Source organism: Zonotrichia albicollis, chromosome 5, assembly GCF_047830755.1.
Source record: "Zonotrichia albicollis isolate bZonAlb1 chromosome 5, bZonAlb1.hap1, whole genome shotgun sequence".
NCBI lineage: Eukaryota > Metazoa > Chordata > Aves > Passeriformes > Passerellidae > Zonotrichia > Zonotrichia albicollis.
Genome location: NC_133823.1, coordinates 46,316,452 through 46,335,915, shown reverse-complemented (window position 1 = coordinate 46,335,915; position 19,464 = coordinate 46,316,452). Strand labels below are relative to the sequence as shown.

General features: G+C 39.4%; 1 protein-coding gene across 7 annotated transcripts in view; it reads left to right on the top strand.

Moving 5' to 3' along the window:
- Positions 1–19,464, top strand: part of LIMCH1 (LIM and calponin homology domains 1) — a 173,349-nt gene that overhangs the window by 69,085 nt on the left and 84,800 nt on the right. For all 7 annotated transcript variants that reach the window (XM_074541566.1, XM_074541564.1, XM_074541565.1 and 4 more), the window contains exon 3: positions 5,084–5,153. In XM_074541566.1, coding sequence (XP_074397667.1) covers positions 5,084–5,153 — 70 coding nt within the window. The remainder of the gene's footprint in view (positions 1–5,083; positions 5,154–19,464) is intronic.

The window sequence follows — 19,464 nt, the reverse complement described above, 5'->3', positions numbered from 1 at the left end:
GACTGTGGAGCACTGATCCACTCAAAAGGAGTGTTGCTTAAATGCAAGGCAAAGTAATCCTGTGAGAAGTTTCAGCTTTTCAAGAGTGTATCTTTAAGAAAGAATATTTAGCAGTTTTAGAATGCACATCCATGGCCATTGCTACTTAGTGTAAAAACTATGCATGAATTGTAAATTTATAGGTGCATGAGATGCTCTTCACATCACGAGTCCTTGTGATTGAAAGTTGTATATAAACAGCTTGTGAAGTTACTTTCTTCCCTGTTGCCTTTCTTGAGCTGTTTGCAAGGCCTCTATTTTGTTCATATTTTTAGTTTTTGGCAGAGCAAGACTAATGCAGTCCTGTGTTTGGAATATTGTTTTCTCAATACTAAATATTTGCATAGGTCTTTATTAACGTTTTACATATTAGACTGGACCGTAAGCCCTTCATAAGACAAAGGCAGTTCTGTCCTGCTTGTTAAAAAAAACACCTTGTTCATCTGATTCTAAATAAATGATGTCAGGGGCATCATTAGCAATCACTCAAGAATGTTTTCCCAAAAATATTTTTGTGACCTCAGGAACATGTTTATATTTTGAAACTTCTTAGCCATGTCTTTTGCAACAAAATATTTTGACTTTTCATTATTCACTGTTTCAAGGTGTTTTGTTCATCTTTAAGACTAATAGTGGATTTTTCTGTCCTTTTAAAATATTTGGGGGCATTTTGGAGCTGCTACTAGACCCTGAATTAAAAAATATGTGGATACTGAAGCTGTCTAGGCTAATAATTATCAAGTGCTGAAAGACTGCTTGTTTTAATGTAAGTCTGTAAAACTTGATTTGAAGGGAGAAATCTCTCTGTGAAGGTTTACTGTGGATAGAATTTCCTGAATTCTCAAATATGAAATGCCCTTTGACTTTTAGATCAGATCATTAGTCAGCTTTTCTTTTTAGGAATTTGATCTGTTACTTGAGCAAAGAGCTCTGTTGGGTACCTCTCCCTCCAGCCTGGATTGATCTGTGAGCACACATCACTTCAGCCCTTCTTTTCTTCTTATTCTCTGAAAATGCTTCTCTTCCATTTCCTCCTAGAACTGAGGTCTTTTTGGAGGCTGGGTTTTGGCAGCCATCCTCTGAATATTTTTGTAACTGACGCTTTCTTGCAAGAATTTCATGGGCAGTTTATAGGTGCTTTTCATTAGAGCTTTTATCAACTGTTGCCTGAAACGTCTTCTCTTCCTGGCAGAAGTTTTTCAAATTCTTAACTCATGATAAAAAACCCCAGGAAGGTCTAATAAATTAGTCACACAGTGGCTAGCACTGATTTCAGCTTGTCTGTCCAGCTATGGAGATACCTTATCTCCTGGAATGCCAAGCCTTGGGGACAGCATGAGTAGAGCATTGATTCTTCCCGTAGCTGTGAGAGCTGGTTTTTATCAGGGGAAGGAAGTGACCTAGCATCTCCCTATGCTGGGACTAGAGAGCTTTCCACTTCCATCGTGCCCTGTTGTTTCTATAAGGTGGTAGGCCAGGTCTAAGGTTTTAGCTTCTCTGCAGTGTCTTACTGTGCACCAAGCCAGCTCCTGGCACAGGGGAAAGGGAGGATGAGTGTCTGGTTGCTCCAGGGGAGATTTAGATCGGATATTAGAAAAAAATTTCTCACCGAAAAGGTTGTAAGGCATTGGACCAGGCTGCCCAGGAAGTGATTGAGTTACCATCCCCAGCAGTGCTGACTTAACAGCTGGACTTGGTCATCTTTGAGGTCTTTTCCAACCTTGATTGCTCTGTGTTGGACTGAAAATTGCAAGAGAACTTTGAGAAGAACAGAGGGTTGTTCTGACTCAGCCCAGGTGCATAAGTGCTAGAGGTGGTGAGCAGAAATCCCCACAGAAAGCTTGAAGGGTCTGAGTGGGTCATGCATGTATGTAGAGACTTGGATTTTGTGCATGGAGCCTGAAAATTCATAGTTGTATCCTGGTTTGGATTATTGATTTTTGGGTGTTTGGTGGGATTGTTTGGCTCAAAATGAGTGAAGGATTAGGACTGGGGAAGAGTGCACAGGCTGGAGCTGTAGATGCCAGAGGAAGATATGTGGTGCAGGTTTTCTCTCCTGAAAACTCTTTAACTAGGACATGGCTGGGGACAGAAGGCCCAGGGCAGGCAAATCCTTTGGTTAGGATTGGTGGGGCAAGAAAGCGTGGGACTGCAGTTGTCAGGGGCTTCTAGGAGAAGATGCGAGTTAGTGGATTTTGTTCACCTGCAGAGTCTGTCCCTTGGGCAATGGCCAAGGATCTTGTGCGAGGTCCCCAATGCAAAATGGTGATCTGTCTTGTTTGCTCAGTATTTCAACAGAAATCCACAGAGCTGATAAAACTTTACATACCTAGACACGTGCTCTATGAAAGTCTAAATTGGCACAGAAAATTTAGTTTTTGTATAGAGGCCTATGTCAGAAGAGGTATATTTAGTGGATTTTTGAAAAGCTGGGATGGACACTAACTGTGAGAGCGTGGGCAACCATTGAGACCCTGCACAAACTGCACGACTTTTCAGCTGGCTTGGTAGCAGGGCAAGCTTAAACCACTCAAAATTTTGGCATCTGGATTGTTGCTCTAGATGAGGCAATAAGTCAGAAGCAGACAGTCTGCTCTGGAAGAAGCTTCCCTTTGACATATTCTGCAGCAAGAAAGTCCTGGAGGGTTTGGTGCCAGACTGCTTAGAAATGCTTCTAATAGGAGAGAAACTTTTTAATAATAATTTTAATTCCTTCCTCAGGGTTTTCCATCTTGCCCCATCCTATTTCCTCTCTCTTCAGCCTCCAAATGGTGACCTAGAATGTTGTTTGTTCCCTACTCCTTTCCTTCCTCTCAATTTATCCTTCTCCTGTATTTCACAGGGAAGTCTGTACAAGCCATTTTGAAGATTTATTTAGAATGGGTTTTGGCATTGGAGGTTTCCAATAAGAACTCTTTATTTTGCTTTCTATTATTGCCTATGACTTTTAATCTGCACCTGCAATATTGGTTATGGTGCTGATGCATTCACATTTGAGTAATAAAGAAAATGGGATGCTTTAGCTAATACATTCTTTTTTTCCTGAAACTGAATAGGCAGACTGAGAATTAAAACCACAAGAGAGCTACAGTATTTGGAAAGAAGTCCTCTGGCAAAAAAAAAAAAAAAAATTATATCTTAAATTGCCTGGTGTAGCAGCTAAATGGAAAATAGTAGTTTTATAAAGTTGCTGCTCTGTGAGGTTAAAAAGTACCATAGTATCTTCTGTGGGAAAAAAAATAAAAATAATTCTTTTTCCATCTGTGAAATAAAATAATTGTTCTAGAAGATAGGCAGTTCTTTTATTGGTGTTCTCTTAATCTAATGGGGGAAAGTGATTTTTTTTGAAATAAAAGTATAATAATTCATTTGGTTTTAGGACATTGGACATTGCTGTTAGATTCTACCTTAAGCAGAAGAGGAATAGTACAGCCATCTCTATGAGCTTGGGTGACAGAGTTTTTTTAACTTCAAGAATATTTAAAAAATACTCCCAACTCCCAAAGGTATCATTCCTATCTGTTTTGATGCTACTCCCAATAGAGGATGGTGTTGGAGATGTGGGAACTTCAAGAATGTAATAACATGCATACAATTTTGGACGAGTGGAACAAAAGCTTTGCTAACTATGATTATAGGAAAGTGAGAATCTCCCACTCTGCTCTCTTGTTCTGTCCAAGTGATTGCAGAAACCTAACCTATAAACTGTTTCAGGGAGACACAAAGGGAAAGAGGTGAGGAAAAGTGATCACTTCAATGTTCATAAAGCCAGATGTGCACTACAGGAGGGATGAAAACCTTCATGAACTTGTAAACTGCCACAGTCCTAAGGAATCAAGCAACAAATAATGTGCCACAGTGTAGAGATGGCTCTTGGTGGAGCTCGGAGCAGTGGTGCACTGCCTGTTATCCTAACTCAGAAGTAGGAAAAAAAAAAGAATATTCCTTTCAACTAAAGCTAACAGTCTGTGATGAAAACCATCACAGACTGTTAGCTTTAGTTGAAAGGAATATTCTTCTCATTTGGATGAACTTTTCAGGAGCACCTCTGAAATATTAAATATGAATAATTTTACTACCACAACAAGCTGCCAGAGGAGTCTTCTCTTGAATGGAGACCATGTCAGCCCAAAATGAGGTTCCTCTGTTCCATGGAGCTGTTCTAATTTTCAGAGAGTTTTAAATTTAAACAGACATCATTTTTTCCCTTCAAAGGTCTTGAATTGATGATTTTCTTCCCAGTGGATGGAACTGGTTGAATTTTTCTTTGGATAAAAGGCATTATGGTTTTCTCTTGGGGGAAGGGTGGTGAAGACACAGTGTTTGTTGCAACAGGATTTTACAATTAAAATTTCCCCCTTTTAGAGGCTTGGTCATTTTTTTGAGTATTGTAACAATGAGCCATGTCAGCACATCTCATAGCATGCTCATGGGTGGTGAGGAACTTAGATTTGGAGAGTTGCTAATCTTTGGACACTGAACAGTGTTCAGCTGCAGTGTCACTGGTGTTTTCGTGATGAGATGGGAGGTTTATGAATTCCCTTTTTATTTGTCTTCTCTCATTTATGATTTATGGGGCCCTCCATTCAACACAATATATGGAAGAATGGCATTTAATTTCAAGTTTAAGATGAAAAAAATAGACAGGCCACCCATAAAGTGGACATCCTTTCTCACTTTCCTGCAGTGCAGAAACTGCCATAGCTGGATGCCTTCTAGGTTTCTGTTCTCAGGCCCTTCTAGGCATGATCTGCCTGTACACAGGTAAGGCAGGCTGATGTGTCAAAATTCACCCAGAGTCTGTCTGGGTCACTGACGTGATCTAGATCAATTTAGAATTTAAAATAAATACTATTGCGTTACTGTGCTGTGGATAGTCTCCATTTCAGTGATCAAATTTGGGTGTCCATATATGTTTTCAGAAGGGAGAAAGGGGAGATTCTTTTTTGCTAGTCACACTGAAATCCTTATATGCTGGGGGAAAATGTTTGATAATTTGGATTTTATGACTTTCCACTCATAAAATATTCCTTTCTCATAACAGGTTGCTGAATGCGATAAAGCCAGGGTTGGTAAAAAAGATCAACAGACTGCCGACCCCCATTGCAGGTTTGGTGAGTATATCAAATGGAGGAAAATGTTTCAGTCCTGCTTTTTGCACCTTGACATTGACTATGGGATTCATAAAGCAGTTATTTTTGTAATTTGAACTCTTCTAGCCTAGTAAACTCAGACAGTCCCTCTGAAATTGGAATGCTCTGTGTAGTCACCTTAAGACCTTTCAGTCTTTTTTTTTCCAGAAGTAGGCAGTATTCAAGTGTCAGGGTATATTTTTAGAGGAAGATGATCTTCTTGGTTATATATCACCTCTCAGTTGTGGCACTAGCTTTAGAAAAACTGGAATGCATGCATTAGAAGCCACCACCACAAAAAGATAGTTTTTGGAAAGGAAGAAAACTGTACTTGTATATTTTGTCTCATTTTCCCTTTCCCCAGAATACCATAGTCTGCAGATAACATTCATTCTGGGACTATCTGGGGAACTGTTTCATGTTGACTTTAAGGGCAGACCAAAGTTTGTCCAGACTCTGTTGTAAGCAAGGAGACCACAGAGGATGTGCTGACAGCTCATGGGCTGCCAGGAGCGCTGGGTGCTCAGGGGGTCACCTCGAGTGGTGGCACAATCCTGTGCTTGCTGGTGGGGCAGAAGGTGGGAATGGGTCTAAAAGGATTAGCCACATAGAAATATGGCTGTATTGATTTTACCTTCAGCTGTAATTGGGTCCTTGAGCATGTGGAAGGTGGCCATCCTCTATTTAGACTCATCATGTGCACACGTGGTTCCTTTGTGTTCTGGCAGTGTTCTTATTGCTGCGTATACAAGATTCAGAATATATTACTTGTTGATACTAGCTGAAGTTAAGGTTTCTTTGTATAAACAACATTAAAAAGTTTCAGTGTATCAGAAACCATGTTACATTTGCTGTTAAATTAGCTCTACAATGCTGTTGCATAGCCTTTGAGGCTGGGTCTATCAACATGTAGATTGACAAGGCCATTTCTGCATGAATACCGCCTGGTAGAATCTCATTTTTGATCCCCACCACCCTTTCTCCGAAGTTTCTTGAGTGCCTTTCTTTTGCTTCTAAAACCCATCTAGTTTTATTCCTTTGCTGTCCTATTTGAAAGGAATATTTGATATAAACAGCTGAAAAAAGTACCAGTAGTGCAGTTTTCTTTTCCTTGGCTCGCTTTCAGGAAAGACTCAATTTTTGTTATGACTGTTTTAAGAAGATGATATTGAATTACATTGGGTTTTTTCCTTATTCATATGTAAAATCCCAATGGTAAGGTGGTTATAGTAGGAAGGACATAGAAAAAAGTCATTATGTGTGTGTATTTTTCTCATTCCTTGAGATAGAGCTCTCTTGCGAAAAAAGTCATTATGTGTGTGTATTTTTCTCATTCCTTGAGATAGAGCTCTCTTGCAAGATGTGTATCTTCAAAGCATCATAAAAAAAGAAGTTTTCAGGCTACTAATGATACAATAAATCTTTTTTTGTGTTGTAAAGTCACTTTTTTACTTCTGTACCTGTGTCCTCTGATTTCCTTTAGTAACTTCTTTTCTTAGTATTTTTTCCTAATAAATAATTAGGTTATTTTAAAAGTTCACTGTTTGAGTTATTGAACATTACCAATGAATGTTTTAATGTACTGTTCTGTGAAGGAATTGCTCCAAACAAAGCAATCAAAATTTCCCCTTGCTTTCCAAGACATCTGGATCCATACCTGCTGACTTTTGTTGCCATTTGTAGTTACAGTGGTGAGTAAGTGGCTGCTTTAAGGACTGCATGTGAATTAAAAGGATCAAGTGTTCTGTCTAGTCTGTTATGCTTATTTATGGTGTATTATTTGAAAGTACAGCCATCAGGGGTGTATTTGAGCACAGGGTGTATTCTTTTCACTAACCTGTACCATGCTTATGTATCTGAAAAAGAAATTAAAATATTGACACTATGGTCCAGAAGCAGTTATACCTCCCAGGTAGTATGACCCTACATGTGAGACATTCCCTTATTAGTTGCCAATTTTTCTTTATTATCTTAGTTTTGGTTGGCTTGACATACTAAATAGTTACTTCTTTCCAGTTATTTCACCCCAGTGAGTGTGATTTCCTCAGGTACAAGTAGAAATGCTGTGAAAGCTTCAGTACCTTTTCTTCCTTGCATGAGATACATGCTTTTAAATCCTAGATTCTGCTTCTGCCTAGAAAGTGTAACTGAATTACTGTAACAGAATCAATTTCTTTCCTGTATCTGATAGAATAAGTTTTTATTTCACTAGGACAGAGAATAGGTATGTTTTCTTTTATACACAGTAGGAGCAAAAACCTATGAGTAATTGTGGAGTACTCAAAGTGCCTTTTGTTTCATCCTTAACCTCTAGAGACACAAACAGTTGTATATCATGTAGCTCTACAAAATGTCTACTTGACTCTAATTCTCCAATGATAGTTTATTTTTCTCCTTTGTTATAGTAAGGAAAAATTAGGAAGTGTCCTTTATTGAAGGAAAATAACAGTAAACTTGAAGCCCATATCAGACACACACTGAGGTGTTCACTTTGAAGTATTATCAGGTGTAAAAATTTTGCCTATATTTCATGTTTGAGTGACTTCTCACAACACTTCTGTAAGTATTATGTATAACTGGTTCAGTGCTGACAGACTGAATTCTTCAAATCTTTCCTAGCATTTAAAACTAGATGAATCTGCAGTTACTCTGAAATTCTGACCAGTGACTTGCTCATGTATTTTAAGATGGAATAATTTATTTGCAGATCTTGCAGTCCAGAACACCAGTCATTTAAGTAAAATTTATCAGTTATCATGCTGTGGTGTTAAAGTAAGAACTCAAGGATCTGAACACCACCATACTTAGCACAGGCTGTATAAATACACAAAGATGATCTTTGTCTAGTTGCAAGTCTAAGTCAGGATGTGGATTGTATGCAGCATTACATATAGAATTACATATGTTCAGCTTGGCAGGCTTGTTTGTAACTTGCTTTGATCTCCAGAAGTGCCGACTGCTTCTGTTATCACAGCAGAAATGATACATTGCTTTAATGAAAGAAAATGTAGGACCACAGCTTTGGTATTCAGACTTACAGTATTAAATCTGATGAAGTGTTTTCTCATTCTCGTTCAGTATTCATTGATCCTGAAAGCTTATGCTCCTGCCAAAAAGCAAATTCACAAAGCATTTAAAGAACATATTAGGCCTAGGTAGGAGTAGCAGAAGAAATTTTCTCATGTGAAAAAATAGATACTGAGCATCTTTGTTCTAAGACTGTCAGGTTTCTAGAACCATCATTTAATGTATTTATTTGTAGAAGGCTGGAGAAGTGTTTTGGCTAAGTATTAAAAAAGCATCAGGAGTTGCAGAAGACTTGCAAAGGTGTATTAGAGTACAGTGAATATAAAACAACTTTTACAAAACCAGCAAATTTTTTTGAGTGAGTTGCTGTTGGTTTCTTTCATTTTGTATGACATTCACAATGAATACAACTAATTTTTAATTTTTAACTAACTAATTAACTAATTTTTAAGGTTTCTACTAATTGTAATTTTGTACCTCTAGACCTTATCTATTCTATGAAAAATTACCAGCATCGCCGTAGATAAGGTTTGCTCTATAATACTAACTACTGTATGTTGACTTTATTTTTCCCTTAAAAAGATTCCAGCTTTTGCTTCCTGTCCCTGAATAATGTCACTCTGTGAGAAAATAAAAGGCTTCTGCCTTATCTTTTGTTTGACAGGATTTAGGGGAGTTTGTAGCATTACTTCAGTTCCTTGAACAATCCCCACAGGAGCTCAGACACTTACTTCAGAGGCTGTGTGAACGATTCTCACATATAATAGGAGGAAGTAGTGAAGACAAAGATAGAGAGATGAACTTTAGCTTGCATCTTGGCTCATGTTTCAGCACTACTGCATAAAATATCTGTTTACTGTGGCATCCAGTTTTCAGTTTGTTTATGGTCCTTAACTTAGTGACATATGTATGATATAGCACTGGAAAAAATAGACTTGCAGGAGTCACCTGGTTGCATGGTTATTGCACCAAGATGAACAAAGGCCTAATGTACTGCTTAAGAAAGCTTGTTCCTTTGAAAGCAGGGTTGGGTTTTTTTCCCTCATTATTTTCCCAGGAAGTTTCTTTTGGCAAAGTGTTCTCTGAGAGCTTGCTATTACCCTTAATAAGAACAGCTATCTGTCTGCTGGTGCTGGTAGCTTGTTCTTATGCTGTAATATTGCACAAATTGTAAGTTTGGGGTTTTTCTACATATATGTTATTTCAAGGAAATGTTGTCCTTATGTTTGCTTTCAGGAGTTTGAGCTACTAATTAAGTTCAGCAAATGAGATCTTGTTTCTTCATGCAGGTATGAACCTCAAAATAAAATTACAAGACCCAAATAAAGTATAGTATGTCTCACACAGTTAAAAATAATTAGCAAAGATAAATACACAAAACTTTAACCAATATGCATTATTTTTATCACTCTATTCATTCATACCTCCTTGTTACTAATTTTTTTTTAAGAATTTTCATCTTGGTTTTTTTCTTTTAAATTTATCACTCTCCCTTTAGTTCTAGTTCTTTCTAGAAAAAGCCTGCTCCTATTGTAATATATAGAGTCATAATACATGATCGTTTCTGTTTTCTTGTTTTGCACTACTGTTCTCTGCTGAACATATTCATTTCCCATCACAATTGTATTCACAAAAAAAGTCTTGCTGTGTAAGTTGTGGTACATGTGAAGTAAACAGAAGCAAAATTTCCTGTCTATCTAAAAACAATAAGTTCTTGGCACTCACATTCCAAAAGCATTTTTGTGAGTGTTGATGTAAAACAAAGTGTCACCAGCATAGCAAAATACTGTGCAAACCATTCTGCCGTGTTTTCTGTGGATCTTCCTTGCTAAATAGTAATTGGTTTCTCTACACCTTTTGTGCCTGCTTTCAGTTCTGAAATCTGAATGCTTGACGAATGCAATATTTAGGATCTAGTCAGTAGTTGAGAGCAGCACTGTGTGCTTTGGCTCATCACATAGTGTACTACATAATGAATCTCTTTACTAAAGCAAGAGTATCCTTAAAAAAAATAATGGTTAGTAGCATGTCCTTGTATTCTTTATGTTGTTTGGGTTTTTTACTTCCCTAGCTTTCTAGACTGCCTTCAAATTCATTTTCCATTTAAATTTTCTTGCCTTGGGTGTCATCTGAGCTGGACAGAATTACCTTATGAAATTCCTGTTAAATGAATTTAGCTGTGTGTTGTATTCATAAACATTTCTAAGTTACACAAAGAGTATAAAAGCAAACTAACAGGTGTTTCTTAAGCACATTGTTTGCAATCAAAATCTGTGTGGAACAATCTGCAGAGAAGTTGTAGCTAATTCATCGCAGAAGAGGAAAACAGTCATCAGTTCAAATTTGGCAGGAAGCACAGAAAAAGCAGTATCGGGGGGAAATGAGAAGCAAACAAATAAAACTCAAAAATTTATATGGAAATTCAGCTATTTTTCTTTTAAAAACTGAATTGAAGGGTTTTATTGCTTCCAATTAACCATACAAATGCTGTCCTGGAAGCATTGCTCTCCTGCCATTTAAACTAGTATTGCAAATGGAAAATACAATGCTGGCATCTCATTTAGTATTTTATTGATTGAAATGGCTGTGCTTACTCTGGTGTGCTGGGTTTGGTTCCAAACTCTCAAACATTTGATGCTGGAAACTAATAATTGATCTGACAGCAAATGTACTGGAGACATATTCCACTGCTTCACTTGGGTTCAGCCTGTGTTGCCTGGCTGCCAAGTTGTACTATAATCTGATGTATGCATGCAGAGAGGCTGAAATAATGGGAAATTAATAAAAGGCATGTACTGTAGAAAAATAAACAAACAAAACAAAGGGAGGTAAATGACCCCACCTTATTTATTTGTTTGTGATGGTCTGAGCTGCATTTAGCGGTAACACACACCCTCAGAGAAGTGAGTTTAACCAACTCCTAGTAGTGTTCATGTTCACCACCTCTGTGTGGCTCATGAGTTGTCCCTGACATCCATAGGCAATCCCTTCCTTCCTCAACTACCAGCTGCAGTGTTGTGTTTATGATGGCTGGAGGTGAAACTTGGAATTAAGAACCTTGTTTGTTTCCAAATTGCCCATTATTGATCCCTCAGGTGTTTTTGTGTGCTTTCTGCACCACTGGCCCCAGCCAGAACCCAGCCAGCACTTTGGCAGACCAACCTCACTGCTGGCCTAAAGTCCCATCTTCTGGATGCTTCCTTGGCTGGAGTGCTCACAGTGCGCTCAATAAGCGGAGCTGCTTGTTGGCTGGGACCACTCCTTGTCGTGCTGAGGATACTGGCCATCTCTGCCGGTGTCCAGGAGTTTATCCCTTGTTATAAGATGAAGTCTCTCAGTACCCAGGCTGCTCTGAACAGTTTCCTTGCTGGATCAGAACAGCATCAGCCAAGATGGGTAAATGTCTGCAGGACACTTGTGCAGGATGGCTGTGATCCATAGCTGCTGTGGACATATGCAAACTTTGTCATGTTGAGAACTCTTCTAAAACTAGACTGGTTAGGATTCAAAGGTGCAACATTTTCACAGTCAGCTTAAGCTGTGCCCTCAGCCTGCTGAGCTCTGCTGCTGAGAATGTCAGGACTTGGTTTGGCCAAATGCTAATAATACTTGTAAGCTCTTTGTGGCAAGAATCATCTGTTAGTCTGTTTTTGTCTAACACCTCACCCCATGAGTCCTGCTCCATGGCCAGGACTCCTAGACAGTATGTTAATACAAATAATAAATAACAGCTACAAAAATATCACAAGCATTCCTATGTCATTCACAGTCTCATTTTAGACTGCTCTCCCAACACCTGTGAGTTTAATCAGTAGGTTTATAATTAGCTTTATTCCCAATTAATAATATAGAACATTAATATGCAAATTTGGAGGCAAGGGGGACCTTTTCTGTGATAAAACCAAGAGGGGATGGTCACTGCAGAGGATGTCCTTTTTTGAATTTTTTTTTTTTTTTTTTTTTTTTGCTGTATGAAGACACTCTTTGCCTGCCCAGTCTTAGCGTGCTTTAGAAAAAAGTATTTGATTAAAAGCAGAGTCTACCTGTTTTAGGGCTATCAAGTGACTTCTCAAAGATGCTATTTATAAAATGTCATAATGATTGTTTTCTGGGGTTTTTTTTGGTAGGGTTTTTTAATTTTTTTTTTTCCATAGGAAGTTTAGTAAACTGAAGGGATAACATTTGAAAACAGCAAAACGAAAAACATGCTACTGATGAAGTGATAATACTAGGCAGCTGAAATGTGAGCTTGACCTTATCATTGCATTAACCTTTACTATAGATGACAGGGTCTTCTTAGTTTGGGGAGGGCAGCTGGCTTCCAGGAAGGGCTCATTTTGTAGCCATGAAAAATGTACGTTGCCTACTGGAATAACTGCTAGATTTGCTTTTAGATGCTGGTGTCCTTCTGCAAGTTCAGCCATGACTTGCATTATATTGGTTTAATGACACTGAGGTGAGTGAGTATTTCAGAAATAGCGAGCTTTTGAAAAATAATCTCTAATTATCTGTAAATATCAGAAAATATAATAGTTTAACAAATCAATGCCATTTGCCATATAGCTTAAATTCCCAATTAATGAAGTGAAGGATCAGTGCCTTCCTTGAGCTGCTGTCTGGGAAACAAAGAGCCTCCTGAGCAATGATTTATACTCTTCAAAACAAATCCCACTGTTGAAGCTTATGACTTCTCTACATAGTTGGCAAATACCACATGCTCTGGAGACGTGTACCATCTTCAGGAATTTTCAATGAAGGAGTTGGATGCCCTGAGTCTGTCAATGTGCCACCTGTGTCCTATGGGGAATGTGACACTGTTGCTGTTTTATCCAGGCACCTGCAATTTTTGTGTGCCTTCTATTGCAATATTGATTAGTTTGCAATGAGTATATAAAGAAAAGCACTGAGCTGGTGTACTGCAAGTGTTTAGGCCAACATACCTAAAATATGCAGAGCTACAACTGTCCATGACTTGAAGCTAAATAAGCGTCAGCTTTTGTCCTTAGAAAGGAAGACTAGACCTGAGGTTATGGTTGCTTTCAGCTATCCTGAATTTGGCATTCCTGCAAATGACAGCCTTGGCTTTCATATTAGCTGGAGTGGGCAACTGACCTGGCCAAAAATACCCTTTATCTTCCAGCATGAAAAGAAATGCAGGCAGGAGAGAAGGAAGAGGCTCACCAAGGTGGGAAAAGAGATGCCATTCCATCAGTTTAAAATAGTTTTGAAACTGCAGCTCCAGAGTTTAAACTTAGATGTACTCCTTAAGGTATTGACCAAAAGCAAAGGACACAGGTATCTGGGAAAGTCTCGACCTTAAATCTTTCATTTAAAGGTTGTCTGTGTTTAAAATTATACTTAGTAGTATTCTCACTCCCTAATTCTGGAAAGCCTCTCACAGGTTGGAGTCTGTAGGTCTGCACTATAAATACCCTCTCTGATCCCCAACTGTCTTTTTCAGTGACACGTAGCCTCTGCTGCAGGGAACAGCTAGATCAATGTTGACAATCAGATAACAGCAGCACTGGAAGTGTGAAAAGAGAGAGTACCTTCCCAAAACCTCTTAACCTGAGAGGTCCTGGGGTGGCAAGCAGGAAGAATTTTCACAGTGTAACCTCAGAATGGTCCAGGGAAGCTCAACCTTCTTTGACCTTCTCCTGTGAAAAGAGAGCAAGGCACAGTCTGTTGTGACCCCAGCCCTTGGGCTGAAGATGGTGGCAGAAGAATGCTGTCTCTAATCCCCTCTCTGGCTGCAAACCAACTTGGTCCATTGCAGTTAATGTCTGCTAGCAACTGTTTGTGCTGTTTCTATGCTGAAAACCTTTCCGGGTACTCTTAAGTGGATTTATTTTTGATGATGTGCATGTTGCTAGAAGGAGCCTACGTGCTGAATGCAGATGATGGAGCAGACGTGTCTTGCTCCAAAGATCACATTGCAGTTGTTTCCCTGACTTGAAGCAAACAAGCAAAAAGGCAAACTAATAGAAAACTGGTGCCTTGAAGAACTGTGCAAAGTGATTTCTTTAGTTTAAGAGCCCAGTAAAATTCTATAGTCTGGTGCTGTGGTCAAGAATTAATAGAAATACCTGACACTGAATTCTCCTTGTCTCTGCATTCCTCACTGCTCCTGGATTAAAGCCACTTGCTTCCTGCTTGGCATGGTACTTTCCAATTGTAATGCATTTCCTCTTAAATGTCCAGAGGTCTAATGATACTATTGTAAACCTGTTAAAATTAATGCTGCAGAGGAAACAGCTTAGTTAATTGCTTATGGAAAATACAGAGATAGGTTGAGCTATCTGACTGAGGGACATCAAAACCATTGACTATTAACCTTTTGAAAGCTGAAAAGCCTTGTGATATAATGTGCAAATCTGCCCCACAGCTTAGTAGGAGAACTGCACATTCATTTATGGACAAGCAATAGAACTAATGGTCTAGAAAATTAATATTGCAATACAAAGGCAATCCTCAGCTCTTTAGAGTGGTGTCCTTCTGTTAAAGTCCTCATTTTTGCTGGGTATTAGTTTGTTTCTGCCTCTTCATTTTCATGTGGGAAGCACTATTACTTAAATGGTGAATGTCTTTTTCTTTGGAGCAGTAGTGCATGCTGATTTATTACTGCATGGTGTGTGAAAGGGAGTTTTCTTTTCAGGCTTTTCAATAAGCGGAGAGTATTGAACTTGCTAAATGTGTGCATGCATCCAAGTGTGTACTGAATTCAGCTCAGCTTTTTTCAGTTCATTCTGTTGTGCTATTTCATTACCTCGGCTTTTCTCCTTTGAACTGTAGTAGTTCTCATGCACAGTTTAAAACCTTGTGTTACCCCATAAGGCCAATGGTAAACATGATGCTTCCTCCCTTCTCCTTTCTCTTCTTTTTTAGTCATAATGTTGGTATTATTTGGTCTCCTTTTACTGCTAAAGAGATGCTACTTGACTTAATATGTAGCAGAGTGGCATTGGTGTGTTGGGAGGCATGTTGGACTGAGTGCCAGATTGTGACACTTACCCTTGCACCTGTTGTGGGGCAAAATGTTTCAGGCCTTAAAGGGATAGCCCAGGCTGCTGATGCTCTTGCTGCTTGCCATTTTTAACTGTTGGGTTGGATGGGTGCTGTGTAGCTTGGCTGCACAGCCAACAAATCCTGTGGGCGTTACCAAAAGTTCCTGGATATTTCTCATACCTTTTCTTAATGGAAGCTGCCTCACTGCTGTTGTCCTTTGAATACTCTTTCTCCTTTGGATGGAAAGAGGCTTGCTGTTTTTTTCCAAAACCAATCCCAACTTTACCACTCCTGCCTAGCAACAGCATTAGCAATCTTAGAGCTAATGGCTGCTGTTGGCTAAATTACCTAAGTTGTCAGTAGGTCATTGAATTGTTATCTTTCCATTCAAGCCCTGATATAATGAAGTTATAGAGGTTCCTGTGAAGCTGCTTGGTGAGTGCCTTCAGGGGGAAGCTGCAGGGCTGACTTGCTTGTAATGGGCACAAGAAGATGCAGCATAATAAACAACTCAAGTGTCAGTGAGACATAGGCTTACCCTGCAGGCAGCACCCAGTTTTGGCTGACTACAGGAGGGATCCAAGGTCATTTTGGCAACTAAAGAGAGCTGAACTGTGAAGCAGGTCTGTTCCCTTGGCCAGCAGTGCATGGATCAGGAGTGCTGGTCAGTGATTTTTGGTTTTAACCTTCCTGTCCTTCCTATCTCCTTCTGTCCTGCAGCTCACAGCAGTGAATAAGACCATGCTATAAATGCTGTCTGCCTCTCGAGCCTGGTTTCAGACCAAAGCTGGCAGACCTGCTAGATAAGAAGTGTGACGTTTATGTATTAATTTCTGGAGTTACAGGGATCAGCCACAAAGTATTAGCACCACTATACAGTATTTCCTCTGTTATTTAAAAGGGAGGATAGTGGATAGGTTCAGTTATTTGAGGTTTCAAGTAATCCAGGGCAATTTTCAGTGTAATTAATACATGTCAGGAATTTGACCCTTATGGGGATAACACAAAGTTCTAGATAACTGAGGTGATACTGTAAACAAGTTGTGAAAATTGTGCCAGAAGACTGTCTGCACAGGTCAGCAGCACCAGTTAATAAAATACCTCAACTTTTGATCTAGAAAAATATTTCATGCAACTTTCACTTGGCATCTGCAGAAGCAGAAAAAAAACCCCTTATTTTTTTACAATTCCTGGATGTTTTCCTTCATTGAGTTTCTCCTGTTACCCCTGAGGGGGTGACATAGTAGTTGCTTCTTAAACTATAGCAACTGCATGAAAAGGAAAACTTGAAATGTTCTGAGAGTTCCACATGCACCAGACTGTTACACTGTTCTGCTGTACTGTTTGTTTCTTTTCAAAGAAAAAACATGCATATTAAAAAAAATTGATAACTACTACTACAGGCTTGATACTGTGTATTGGAAACAATGTCTTTTCTGATATTTCAGAAAACAAATTATGAACAAATGCAGGAATTGCATCAATTATTGGCAAAACTAGTTGCGTACTTGTAAATAAAATGGAATGGTTCCCAGGGAGTGCTGTCAGAGTTCTTACAAAGGCCTCTATAAAGATTTAAAGAGAAGTAAGTACCTAAGTAAATGTTGTGGGCCAAAAGAACACAAAAAATTGTAACTAAATTCAGTGCTTAGTGACAGACTAATGTAAAAAAGTAGCATGATGTAAAGTTTGTCACAGGAGGCTGAATTTTGTTTTGCTCTGTATGTTTTGAGAAGTCAGGCTAGATTGGTCTTCTCCCTTAGTGTACATGCCTGTATTTTATTTTTACCCTGCTAAATAGTGACTGGGTGGAATCTGATATGTCAGTGGTCTAGAATTTTAGACAAGGAAGAAGCAAGGTAATTACATCCTCTTGGACAACTGGTGCAGTCCAACCAGACCAAAAATTTGAGTAAGCAAGGTACTGGCAGAATTATTTTAGAATGGGTGATGATATCTTCAGCAAAAATGCAACAGTTTTCCTTGTTCTTTCATTCTATCTGAAACAAACCAAAGAGCAAAATTCAATCCAATATTATGATTAGTTTGAATGAAGTTTAGGAGTTCTGTCTTCAGACCTGCCTGGCCTCCATTTTTGTGCATCTTGAGTCTTTGAATGACACAGCACTGACCAAAATCCATTTTCCTGCAAAGTATAACCTTACTGATATGAATCTCCTCTTCCCTGTTATCTATACAGCACCTTGAGTCGATTCAGGAGTTTGTAATTAAGAAAAAAACACATAGATGCAGTAAAATGGAACAGAGGAACAAGGTACTTGTCAGCACAGTGTTATCAACAAACTCAGTATCTATCTGCCACTGTCATTTCAAAGGCATAACTAGTGCAGAATTTTGGGGAGAATGATGGAACAGTTCTAATGAAATTTAGAGGACCCTATTCGTAAGCACTGTGTGTGAGAAAAACCAAAATCTGCCTAGAGTCAGCACCCATAGTATTAGACTAAGTTGGCTAGTTCCCAGGGGTGTTTGAGACCTTAAATGCTCTTTAGTCCTTACCCTCTGGTTGATCAGAGATTAATCACTTGCTTTTTTAAATACTATTACCCAATCTCTTGAGCCACCCAATCCTGATTAAAATTTACTTTCTAAATTATTATCCCAGAGAACTGAAACTCCTTGAATTCCTGACCTTTACACATTTTTGAAGAACTGAGAGTTCTTAGTGTTCTCACACTTGCATCAAAAATTCTTGCAGATAGTTTATCTTTCCAAGAGTAGTTCACCTTGCTTGTTCTTTTTCATTTGGCTGAAATTTGATGAGCAATATTAGAAATCTAGCACTTAAACCTTAATACAAACTATTATGTAAGTAAATTACACACCAGGAACTTCTAAGATTGTGATCAGTGTTCTCCATCACAGCTTCCAATATAATTTATTCTCTTTCTAAAGCAGCATAGAAATATTCTTGTCTTCTGTAACTTTGCAAGTTGGAGAAATAAAAAAGCCAGACTGAGAATGGGAAGTAAATAAGAGGAAAAACAGTCAACTGCTCTATTCAGGATAATGTAAGGTGGAGTTTAGGATATGCCAGAGAATGCAGAACCCTGGATGACCTCTGTGGTGTGGGTGTGGGCAACTCACTGAATAGTCTGCTTGGCTTTGGCAGCTCTCCCCCTTGCTCAGGACAGCCACAGCTCTCTTGCAGGAGAGCAGCTTGATGCCAGGGCCTTTCCCATTTGAGGGCAAATGGCCCAAATGGCCTTGGCGGTGCAGCACAGCACATTTAGGGATTTCCAAGAAGCCAAAAAGCCCCAGAAAGTGGGTGCTGCTCAGGTGCTAGCTGACTCTCCACAGTCTCTGCAGCCACAGGCATGCTGAAGCCCCTGAGCAGCTCTGGGCTGGCTGGCATGTACACAAAGAGCATGCAGAATATGTGTGACCAGGGACTGGTGCCTCCTCAGTGGGTGGGCTGTGCAGTGCAGTTTGGGCCATGGTCCTGTGTGGAGGAATAGGATGTAAGAAAACAAAGATAGTGCAGAAGGCAGTCTCACACCTGAGGAGCTGCAGCTGTACCAATCACCAAAGTTAGTAACAGGCCTGCCCTTAAGAGGCCACAGCTGTGTCCAATAAGAAGACGAGTGCTCCAAAAGAGTGAGTTAGCTGGTTGCGCTGTGAAGGGAGTTGTAGTTTGTTGGTTGTACTGTGAAGAAGGGGGTTAGTGCTGCAAGGAGCTGTCTGTGAGAAATCACTGAGAAGGTCTGGGACTTTTGCAATAAGATGACAATGTTCCTGCATCACCTAAGGTGGTTGCATAGCTCTGTAGCCCCTGTATTGGGTGGGGCTGCATCTGTTGACCTTGTAAATCCCAGGTAGCTCCCAGTAGGGTCTCCAGATTTAAGGGTTGATTGACTTCAGCACAGTGCTGAGCATCAGCTGGGTCAGTGCATTGAAGCAAGGCACTCTGTGTCTGATGAATGTATTCCCTAGTCACTAGGAAGGGCAGTGTAGAAGTGCTTGCCAAAGCCAGTAAGTCCTGCTGGCCTTAAGCTGATTTTGGGTATCCATGTGTAACTTTTGCATTCTCCAGAAATCTATACCCATGGGAGTGGTTTGGAGATGTGAACTGGCTGGGGACTGGGACTCTGCAGTACTTTAAATCAGCTAATTTGCTGCCAGCTTCTTATTGGTGCTAGAGCTAGTACAGCTGCTTTCATGGTCTCTGATGCCTGGCCTAATAATCTTGCTAGACTTTACTGATTCTTCTGTCTAGAAATGCCTCTCTCTGATCAACTCT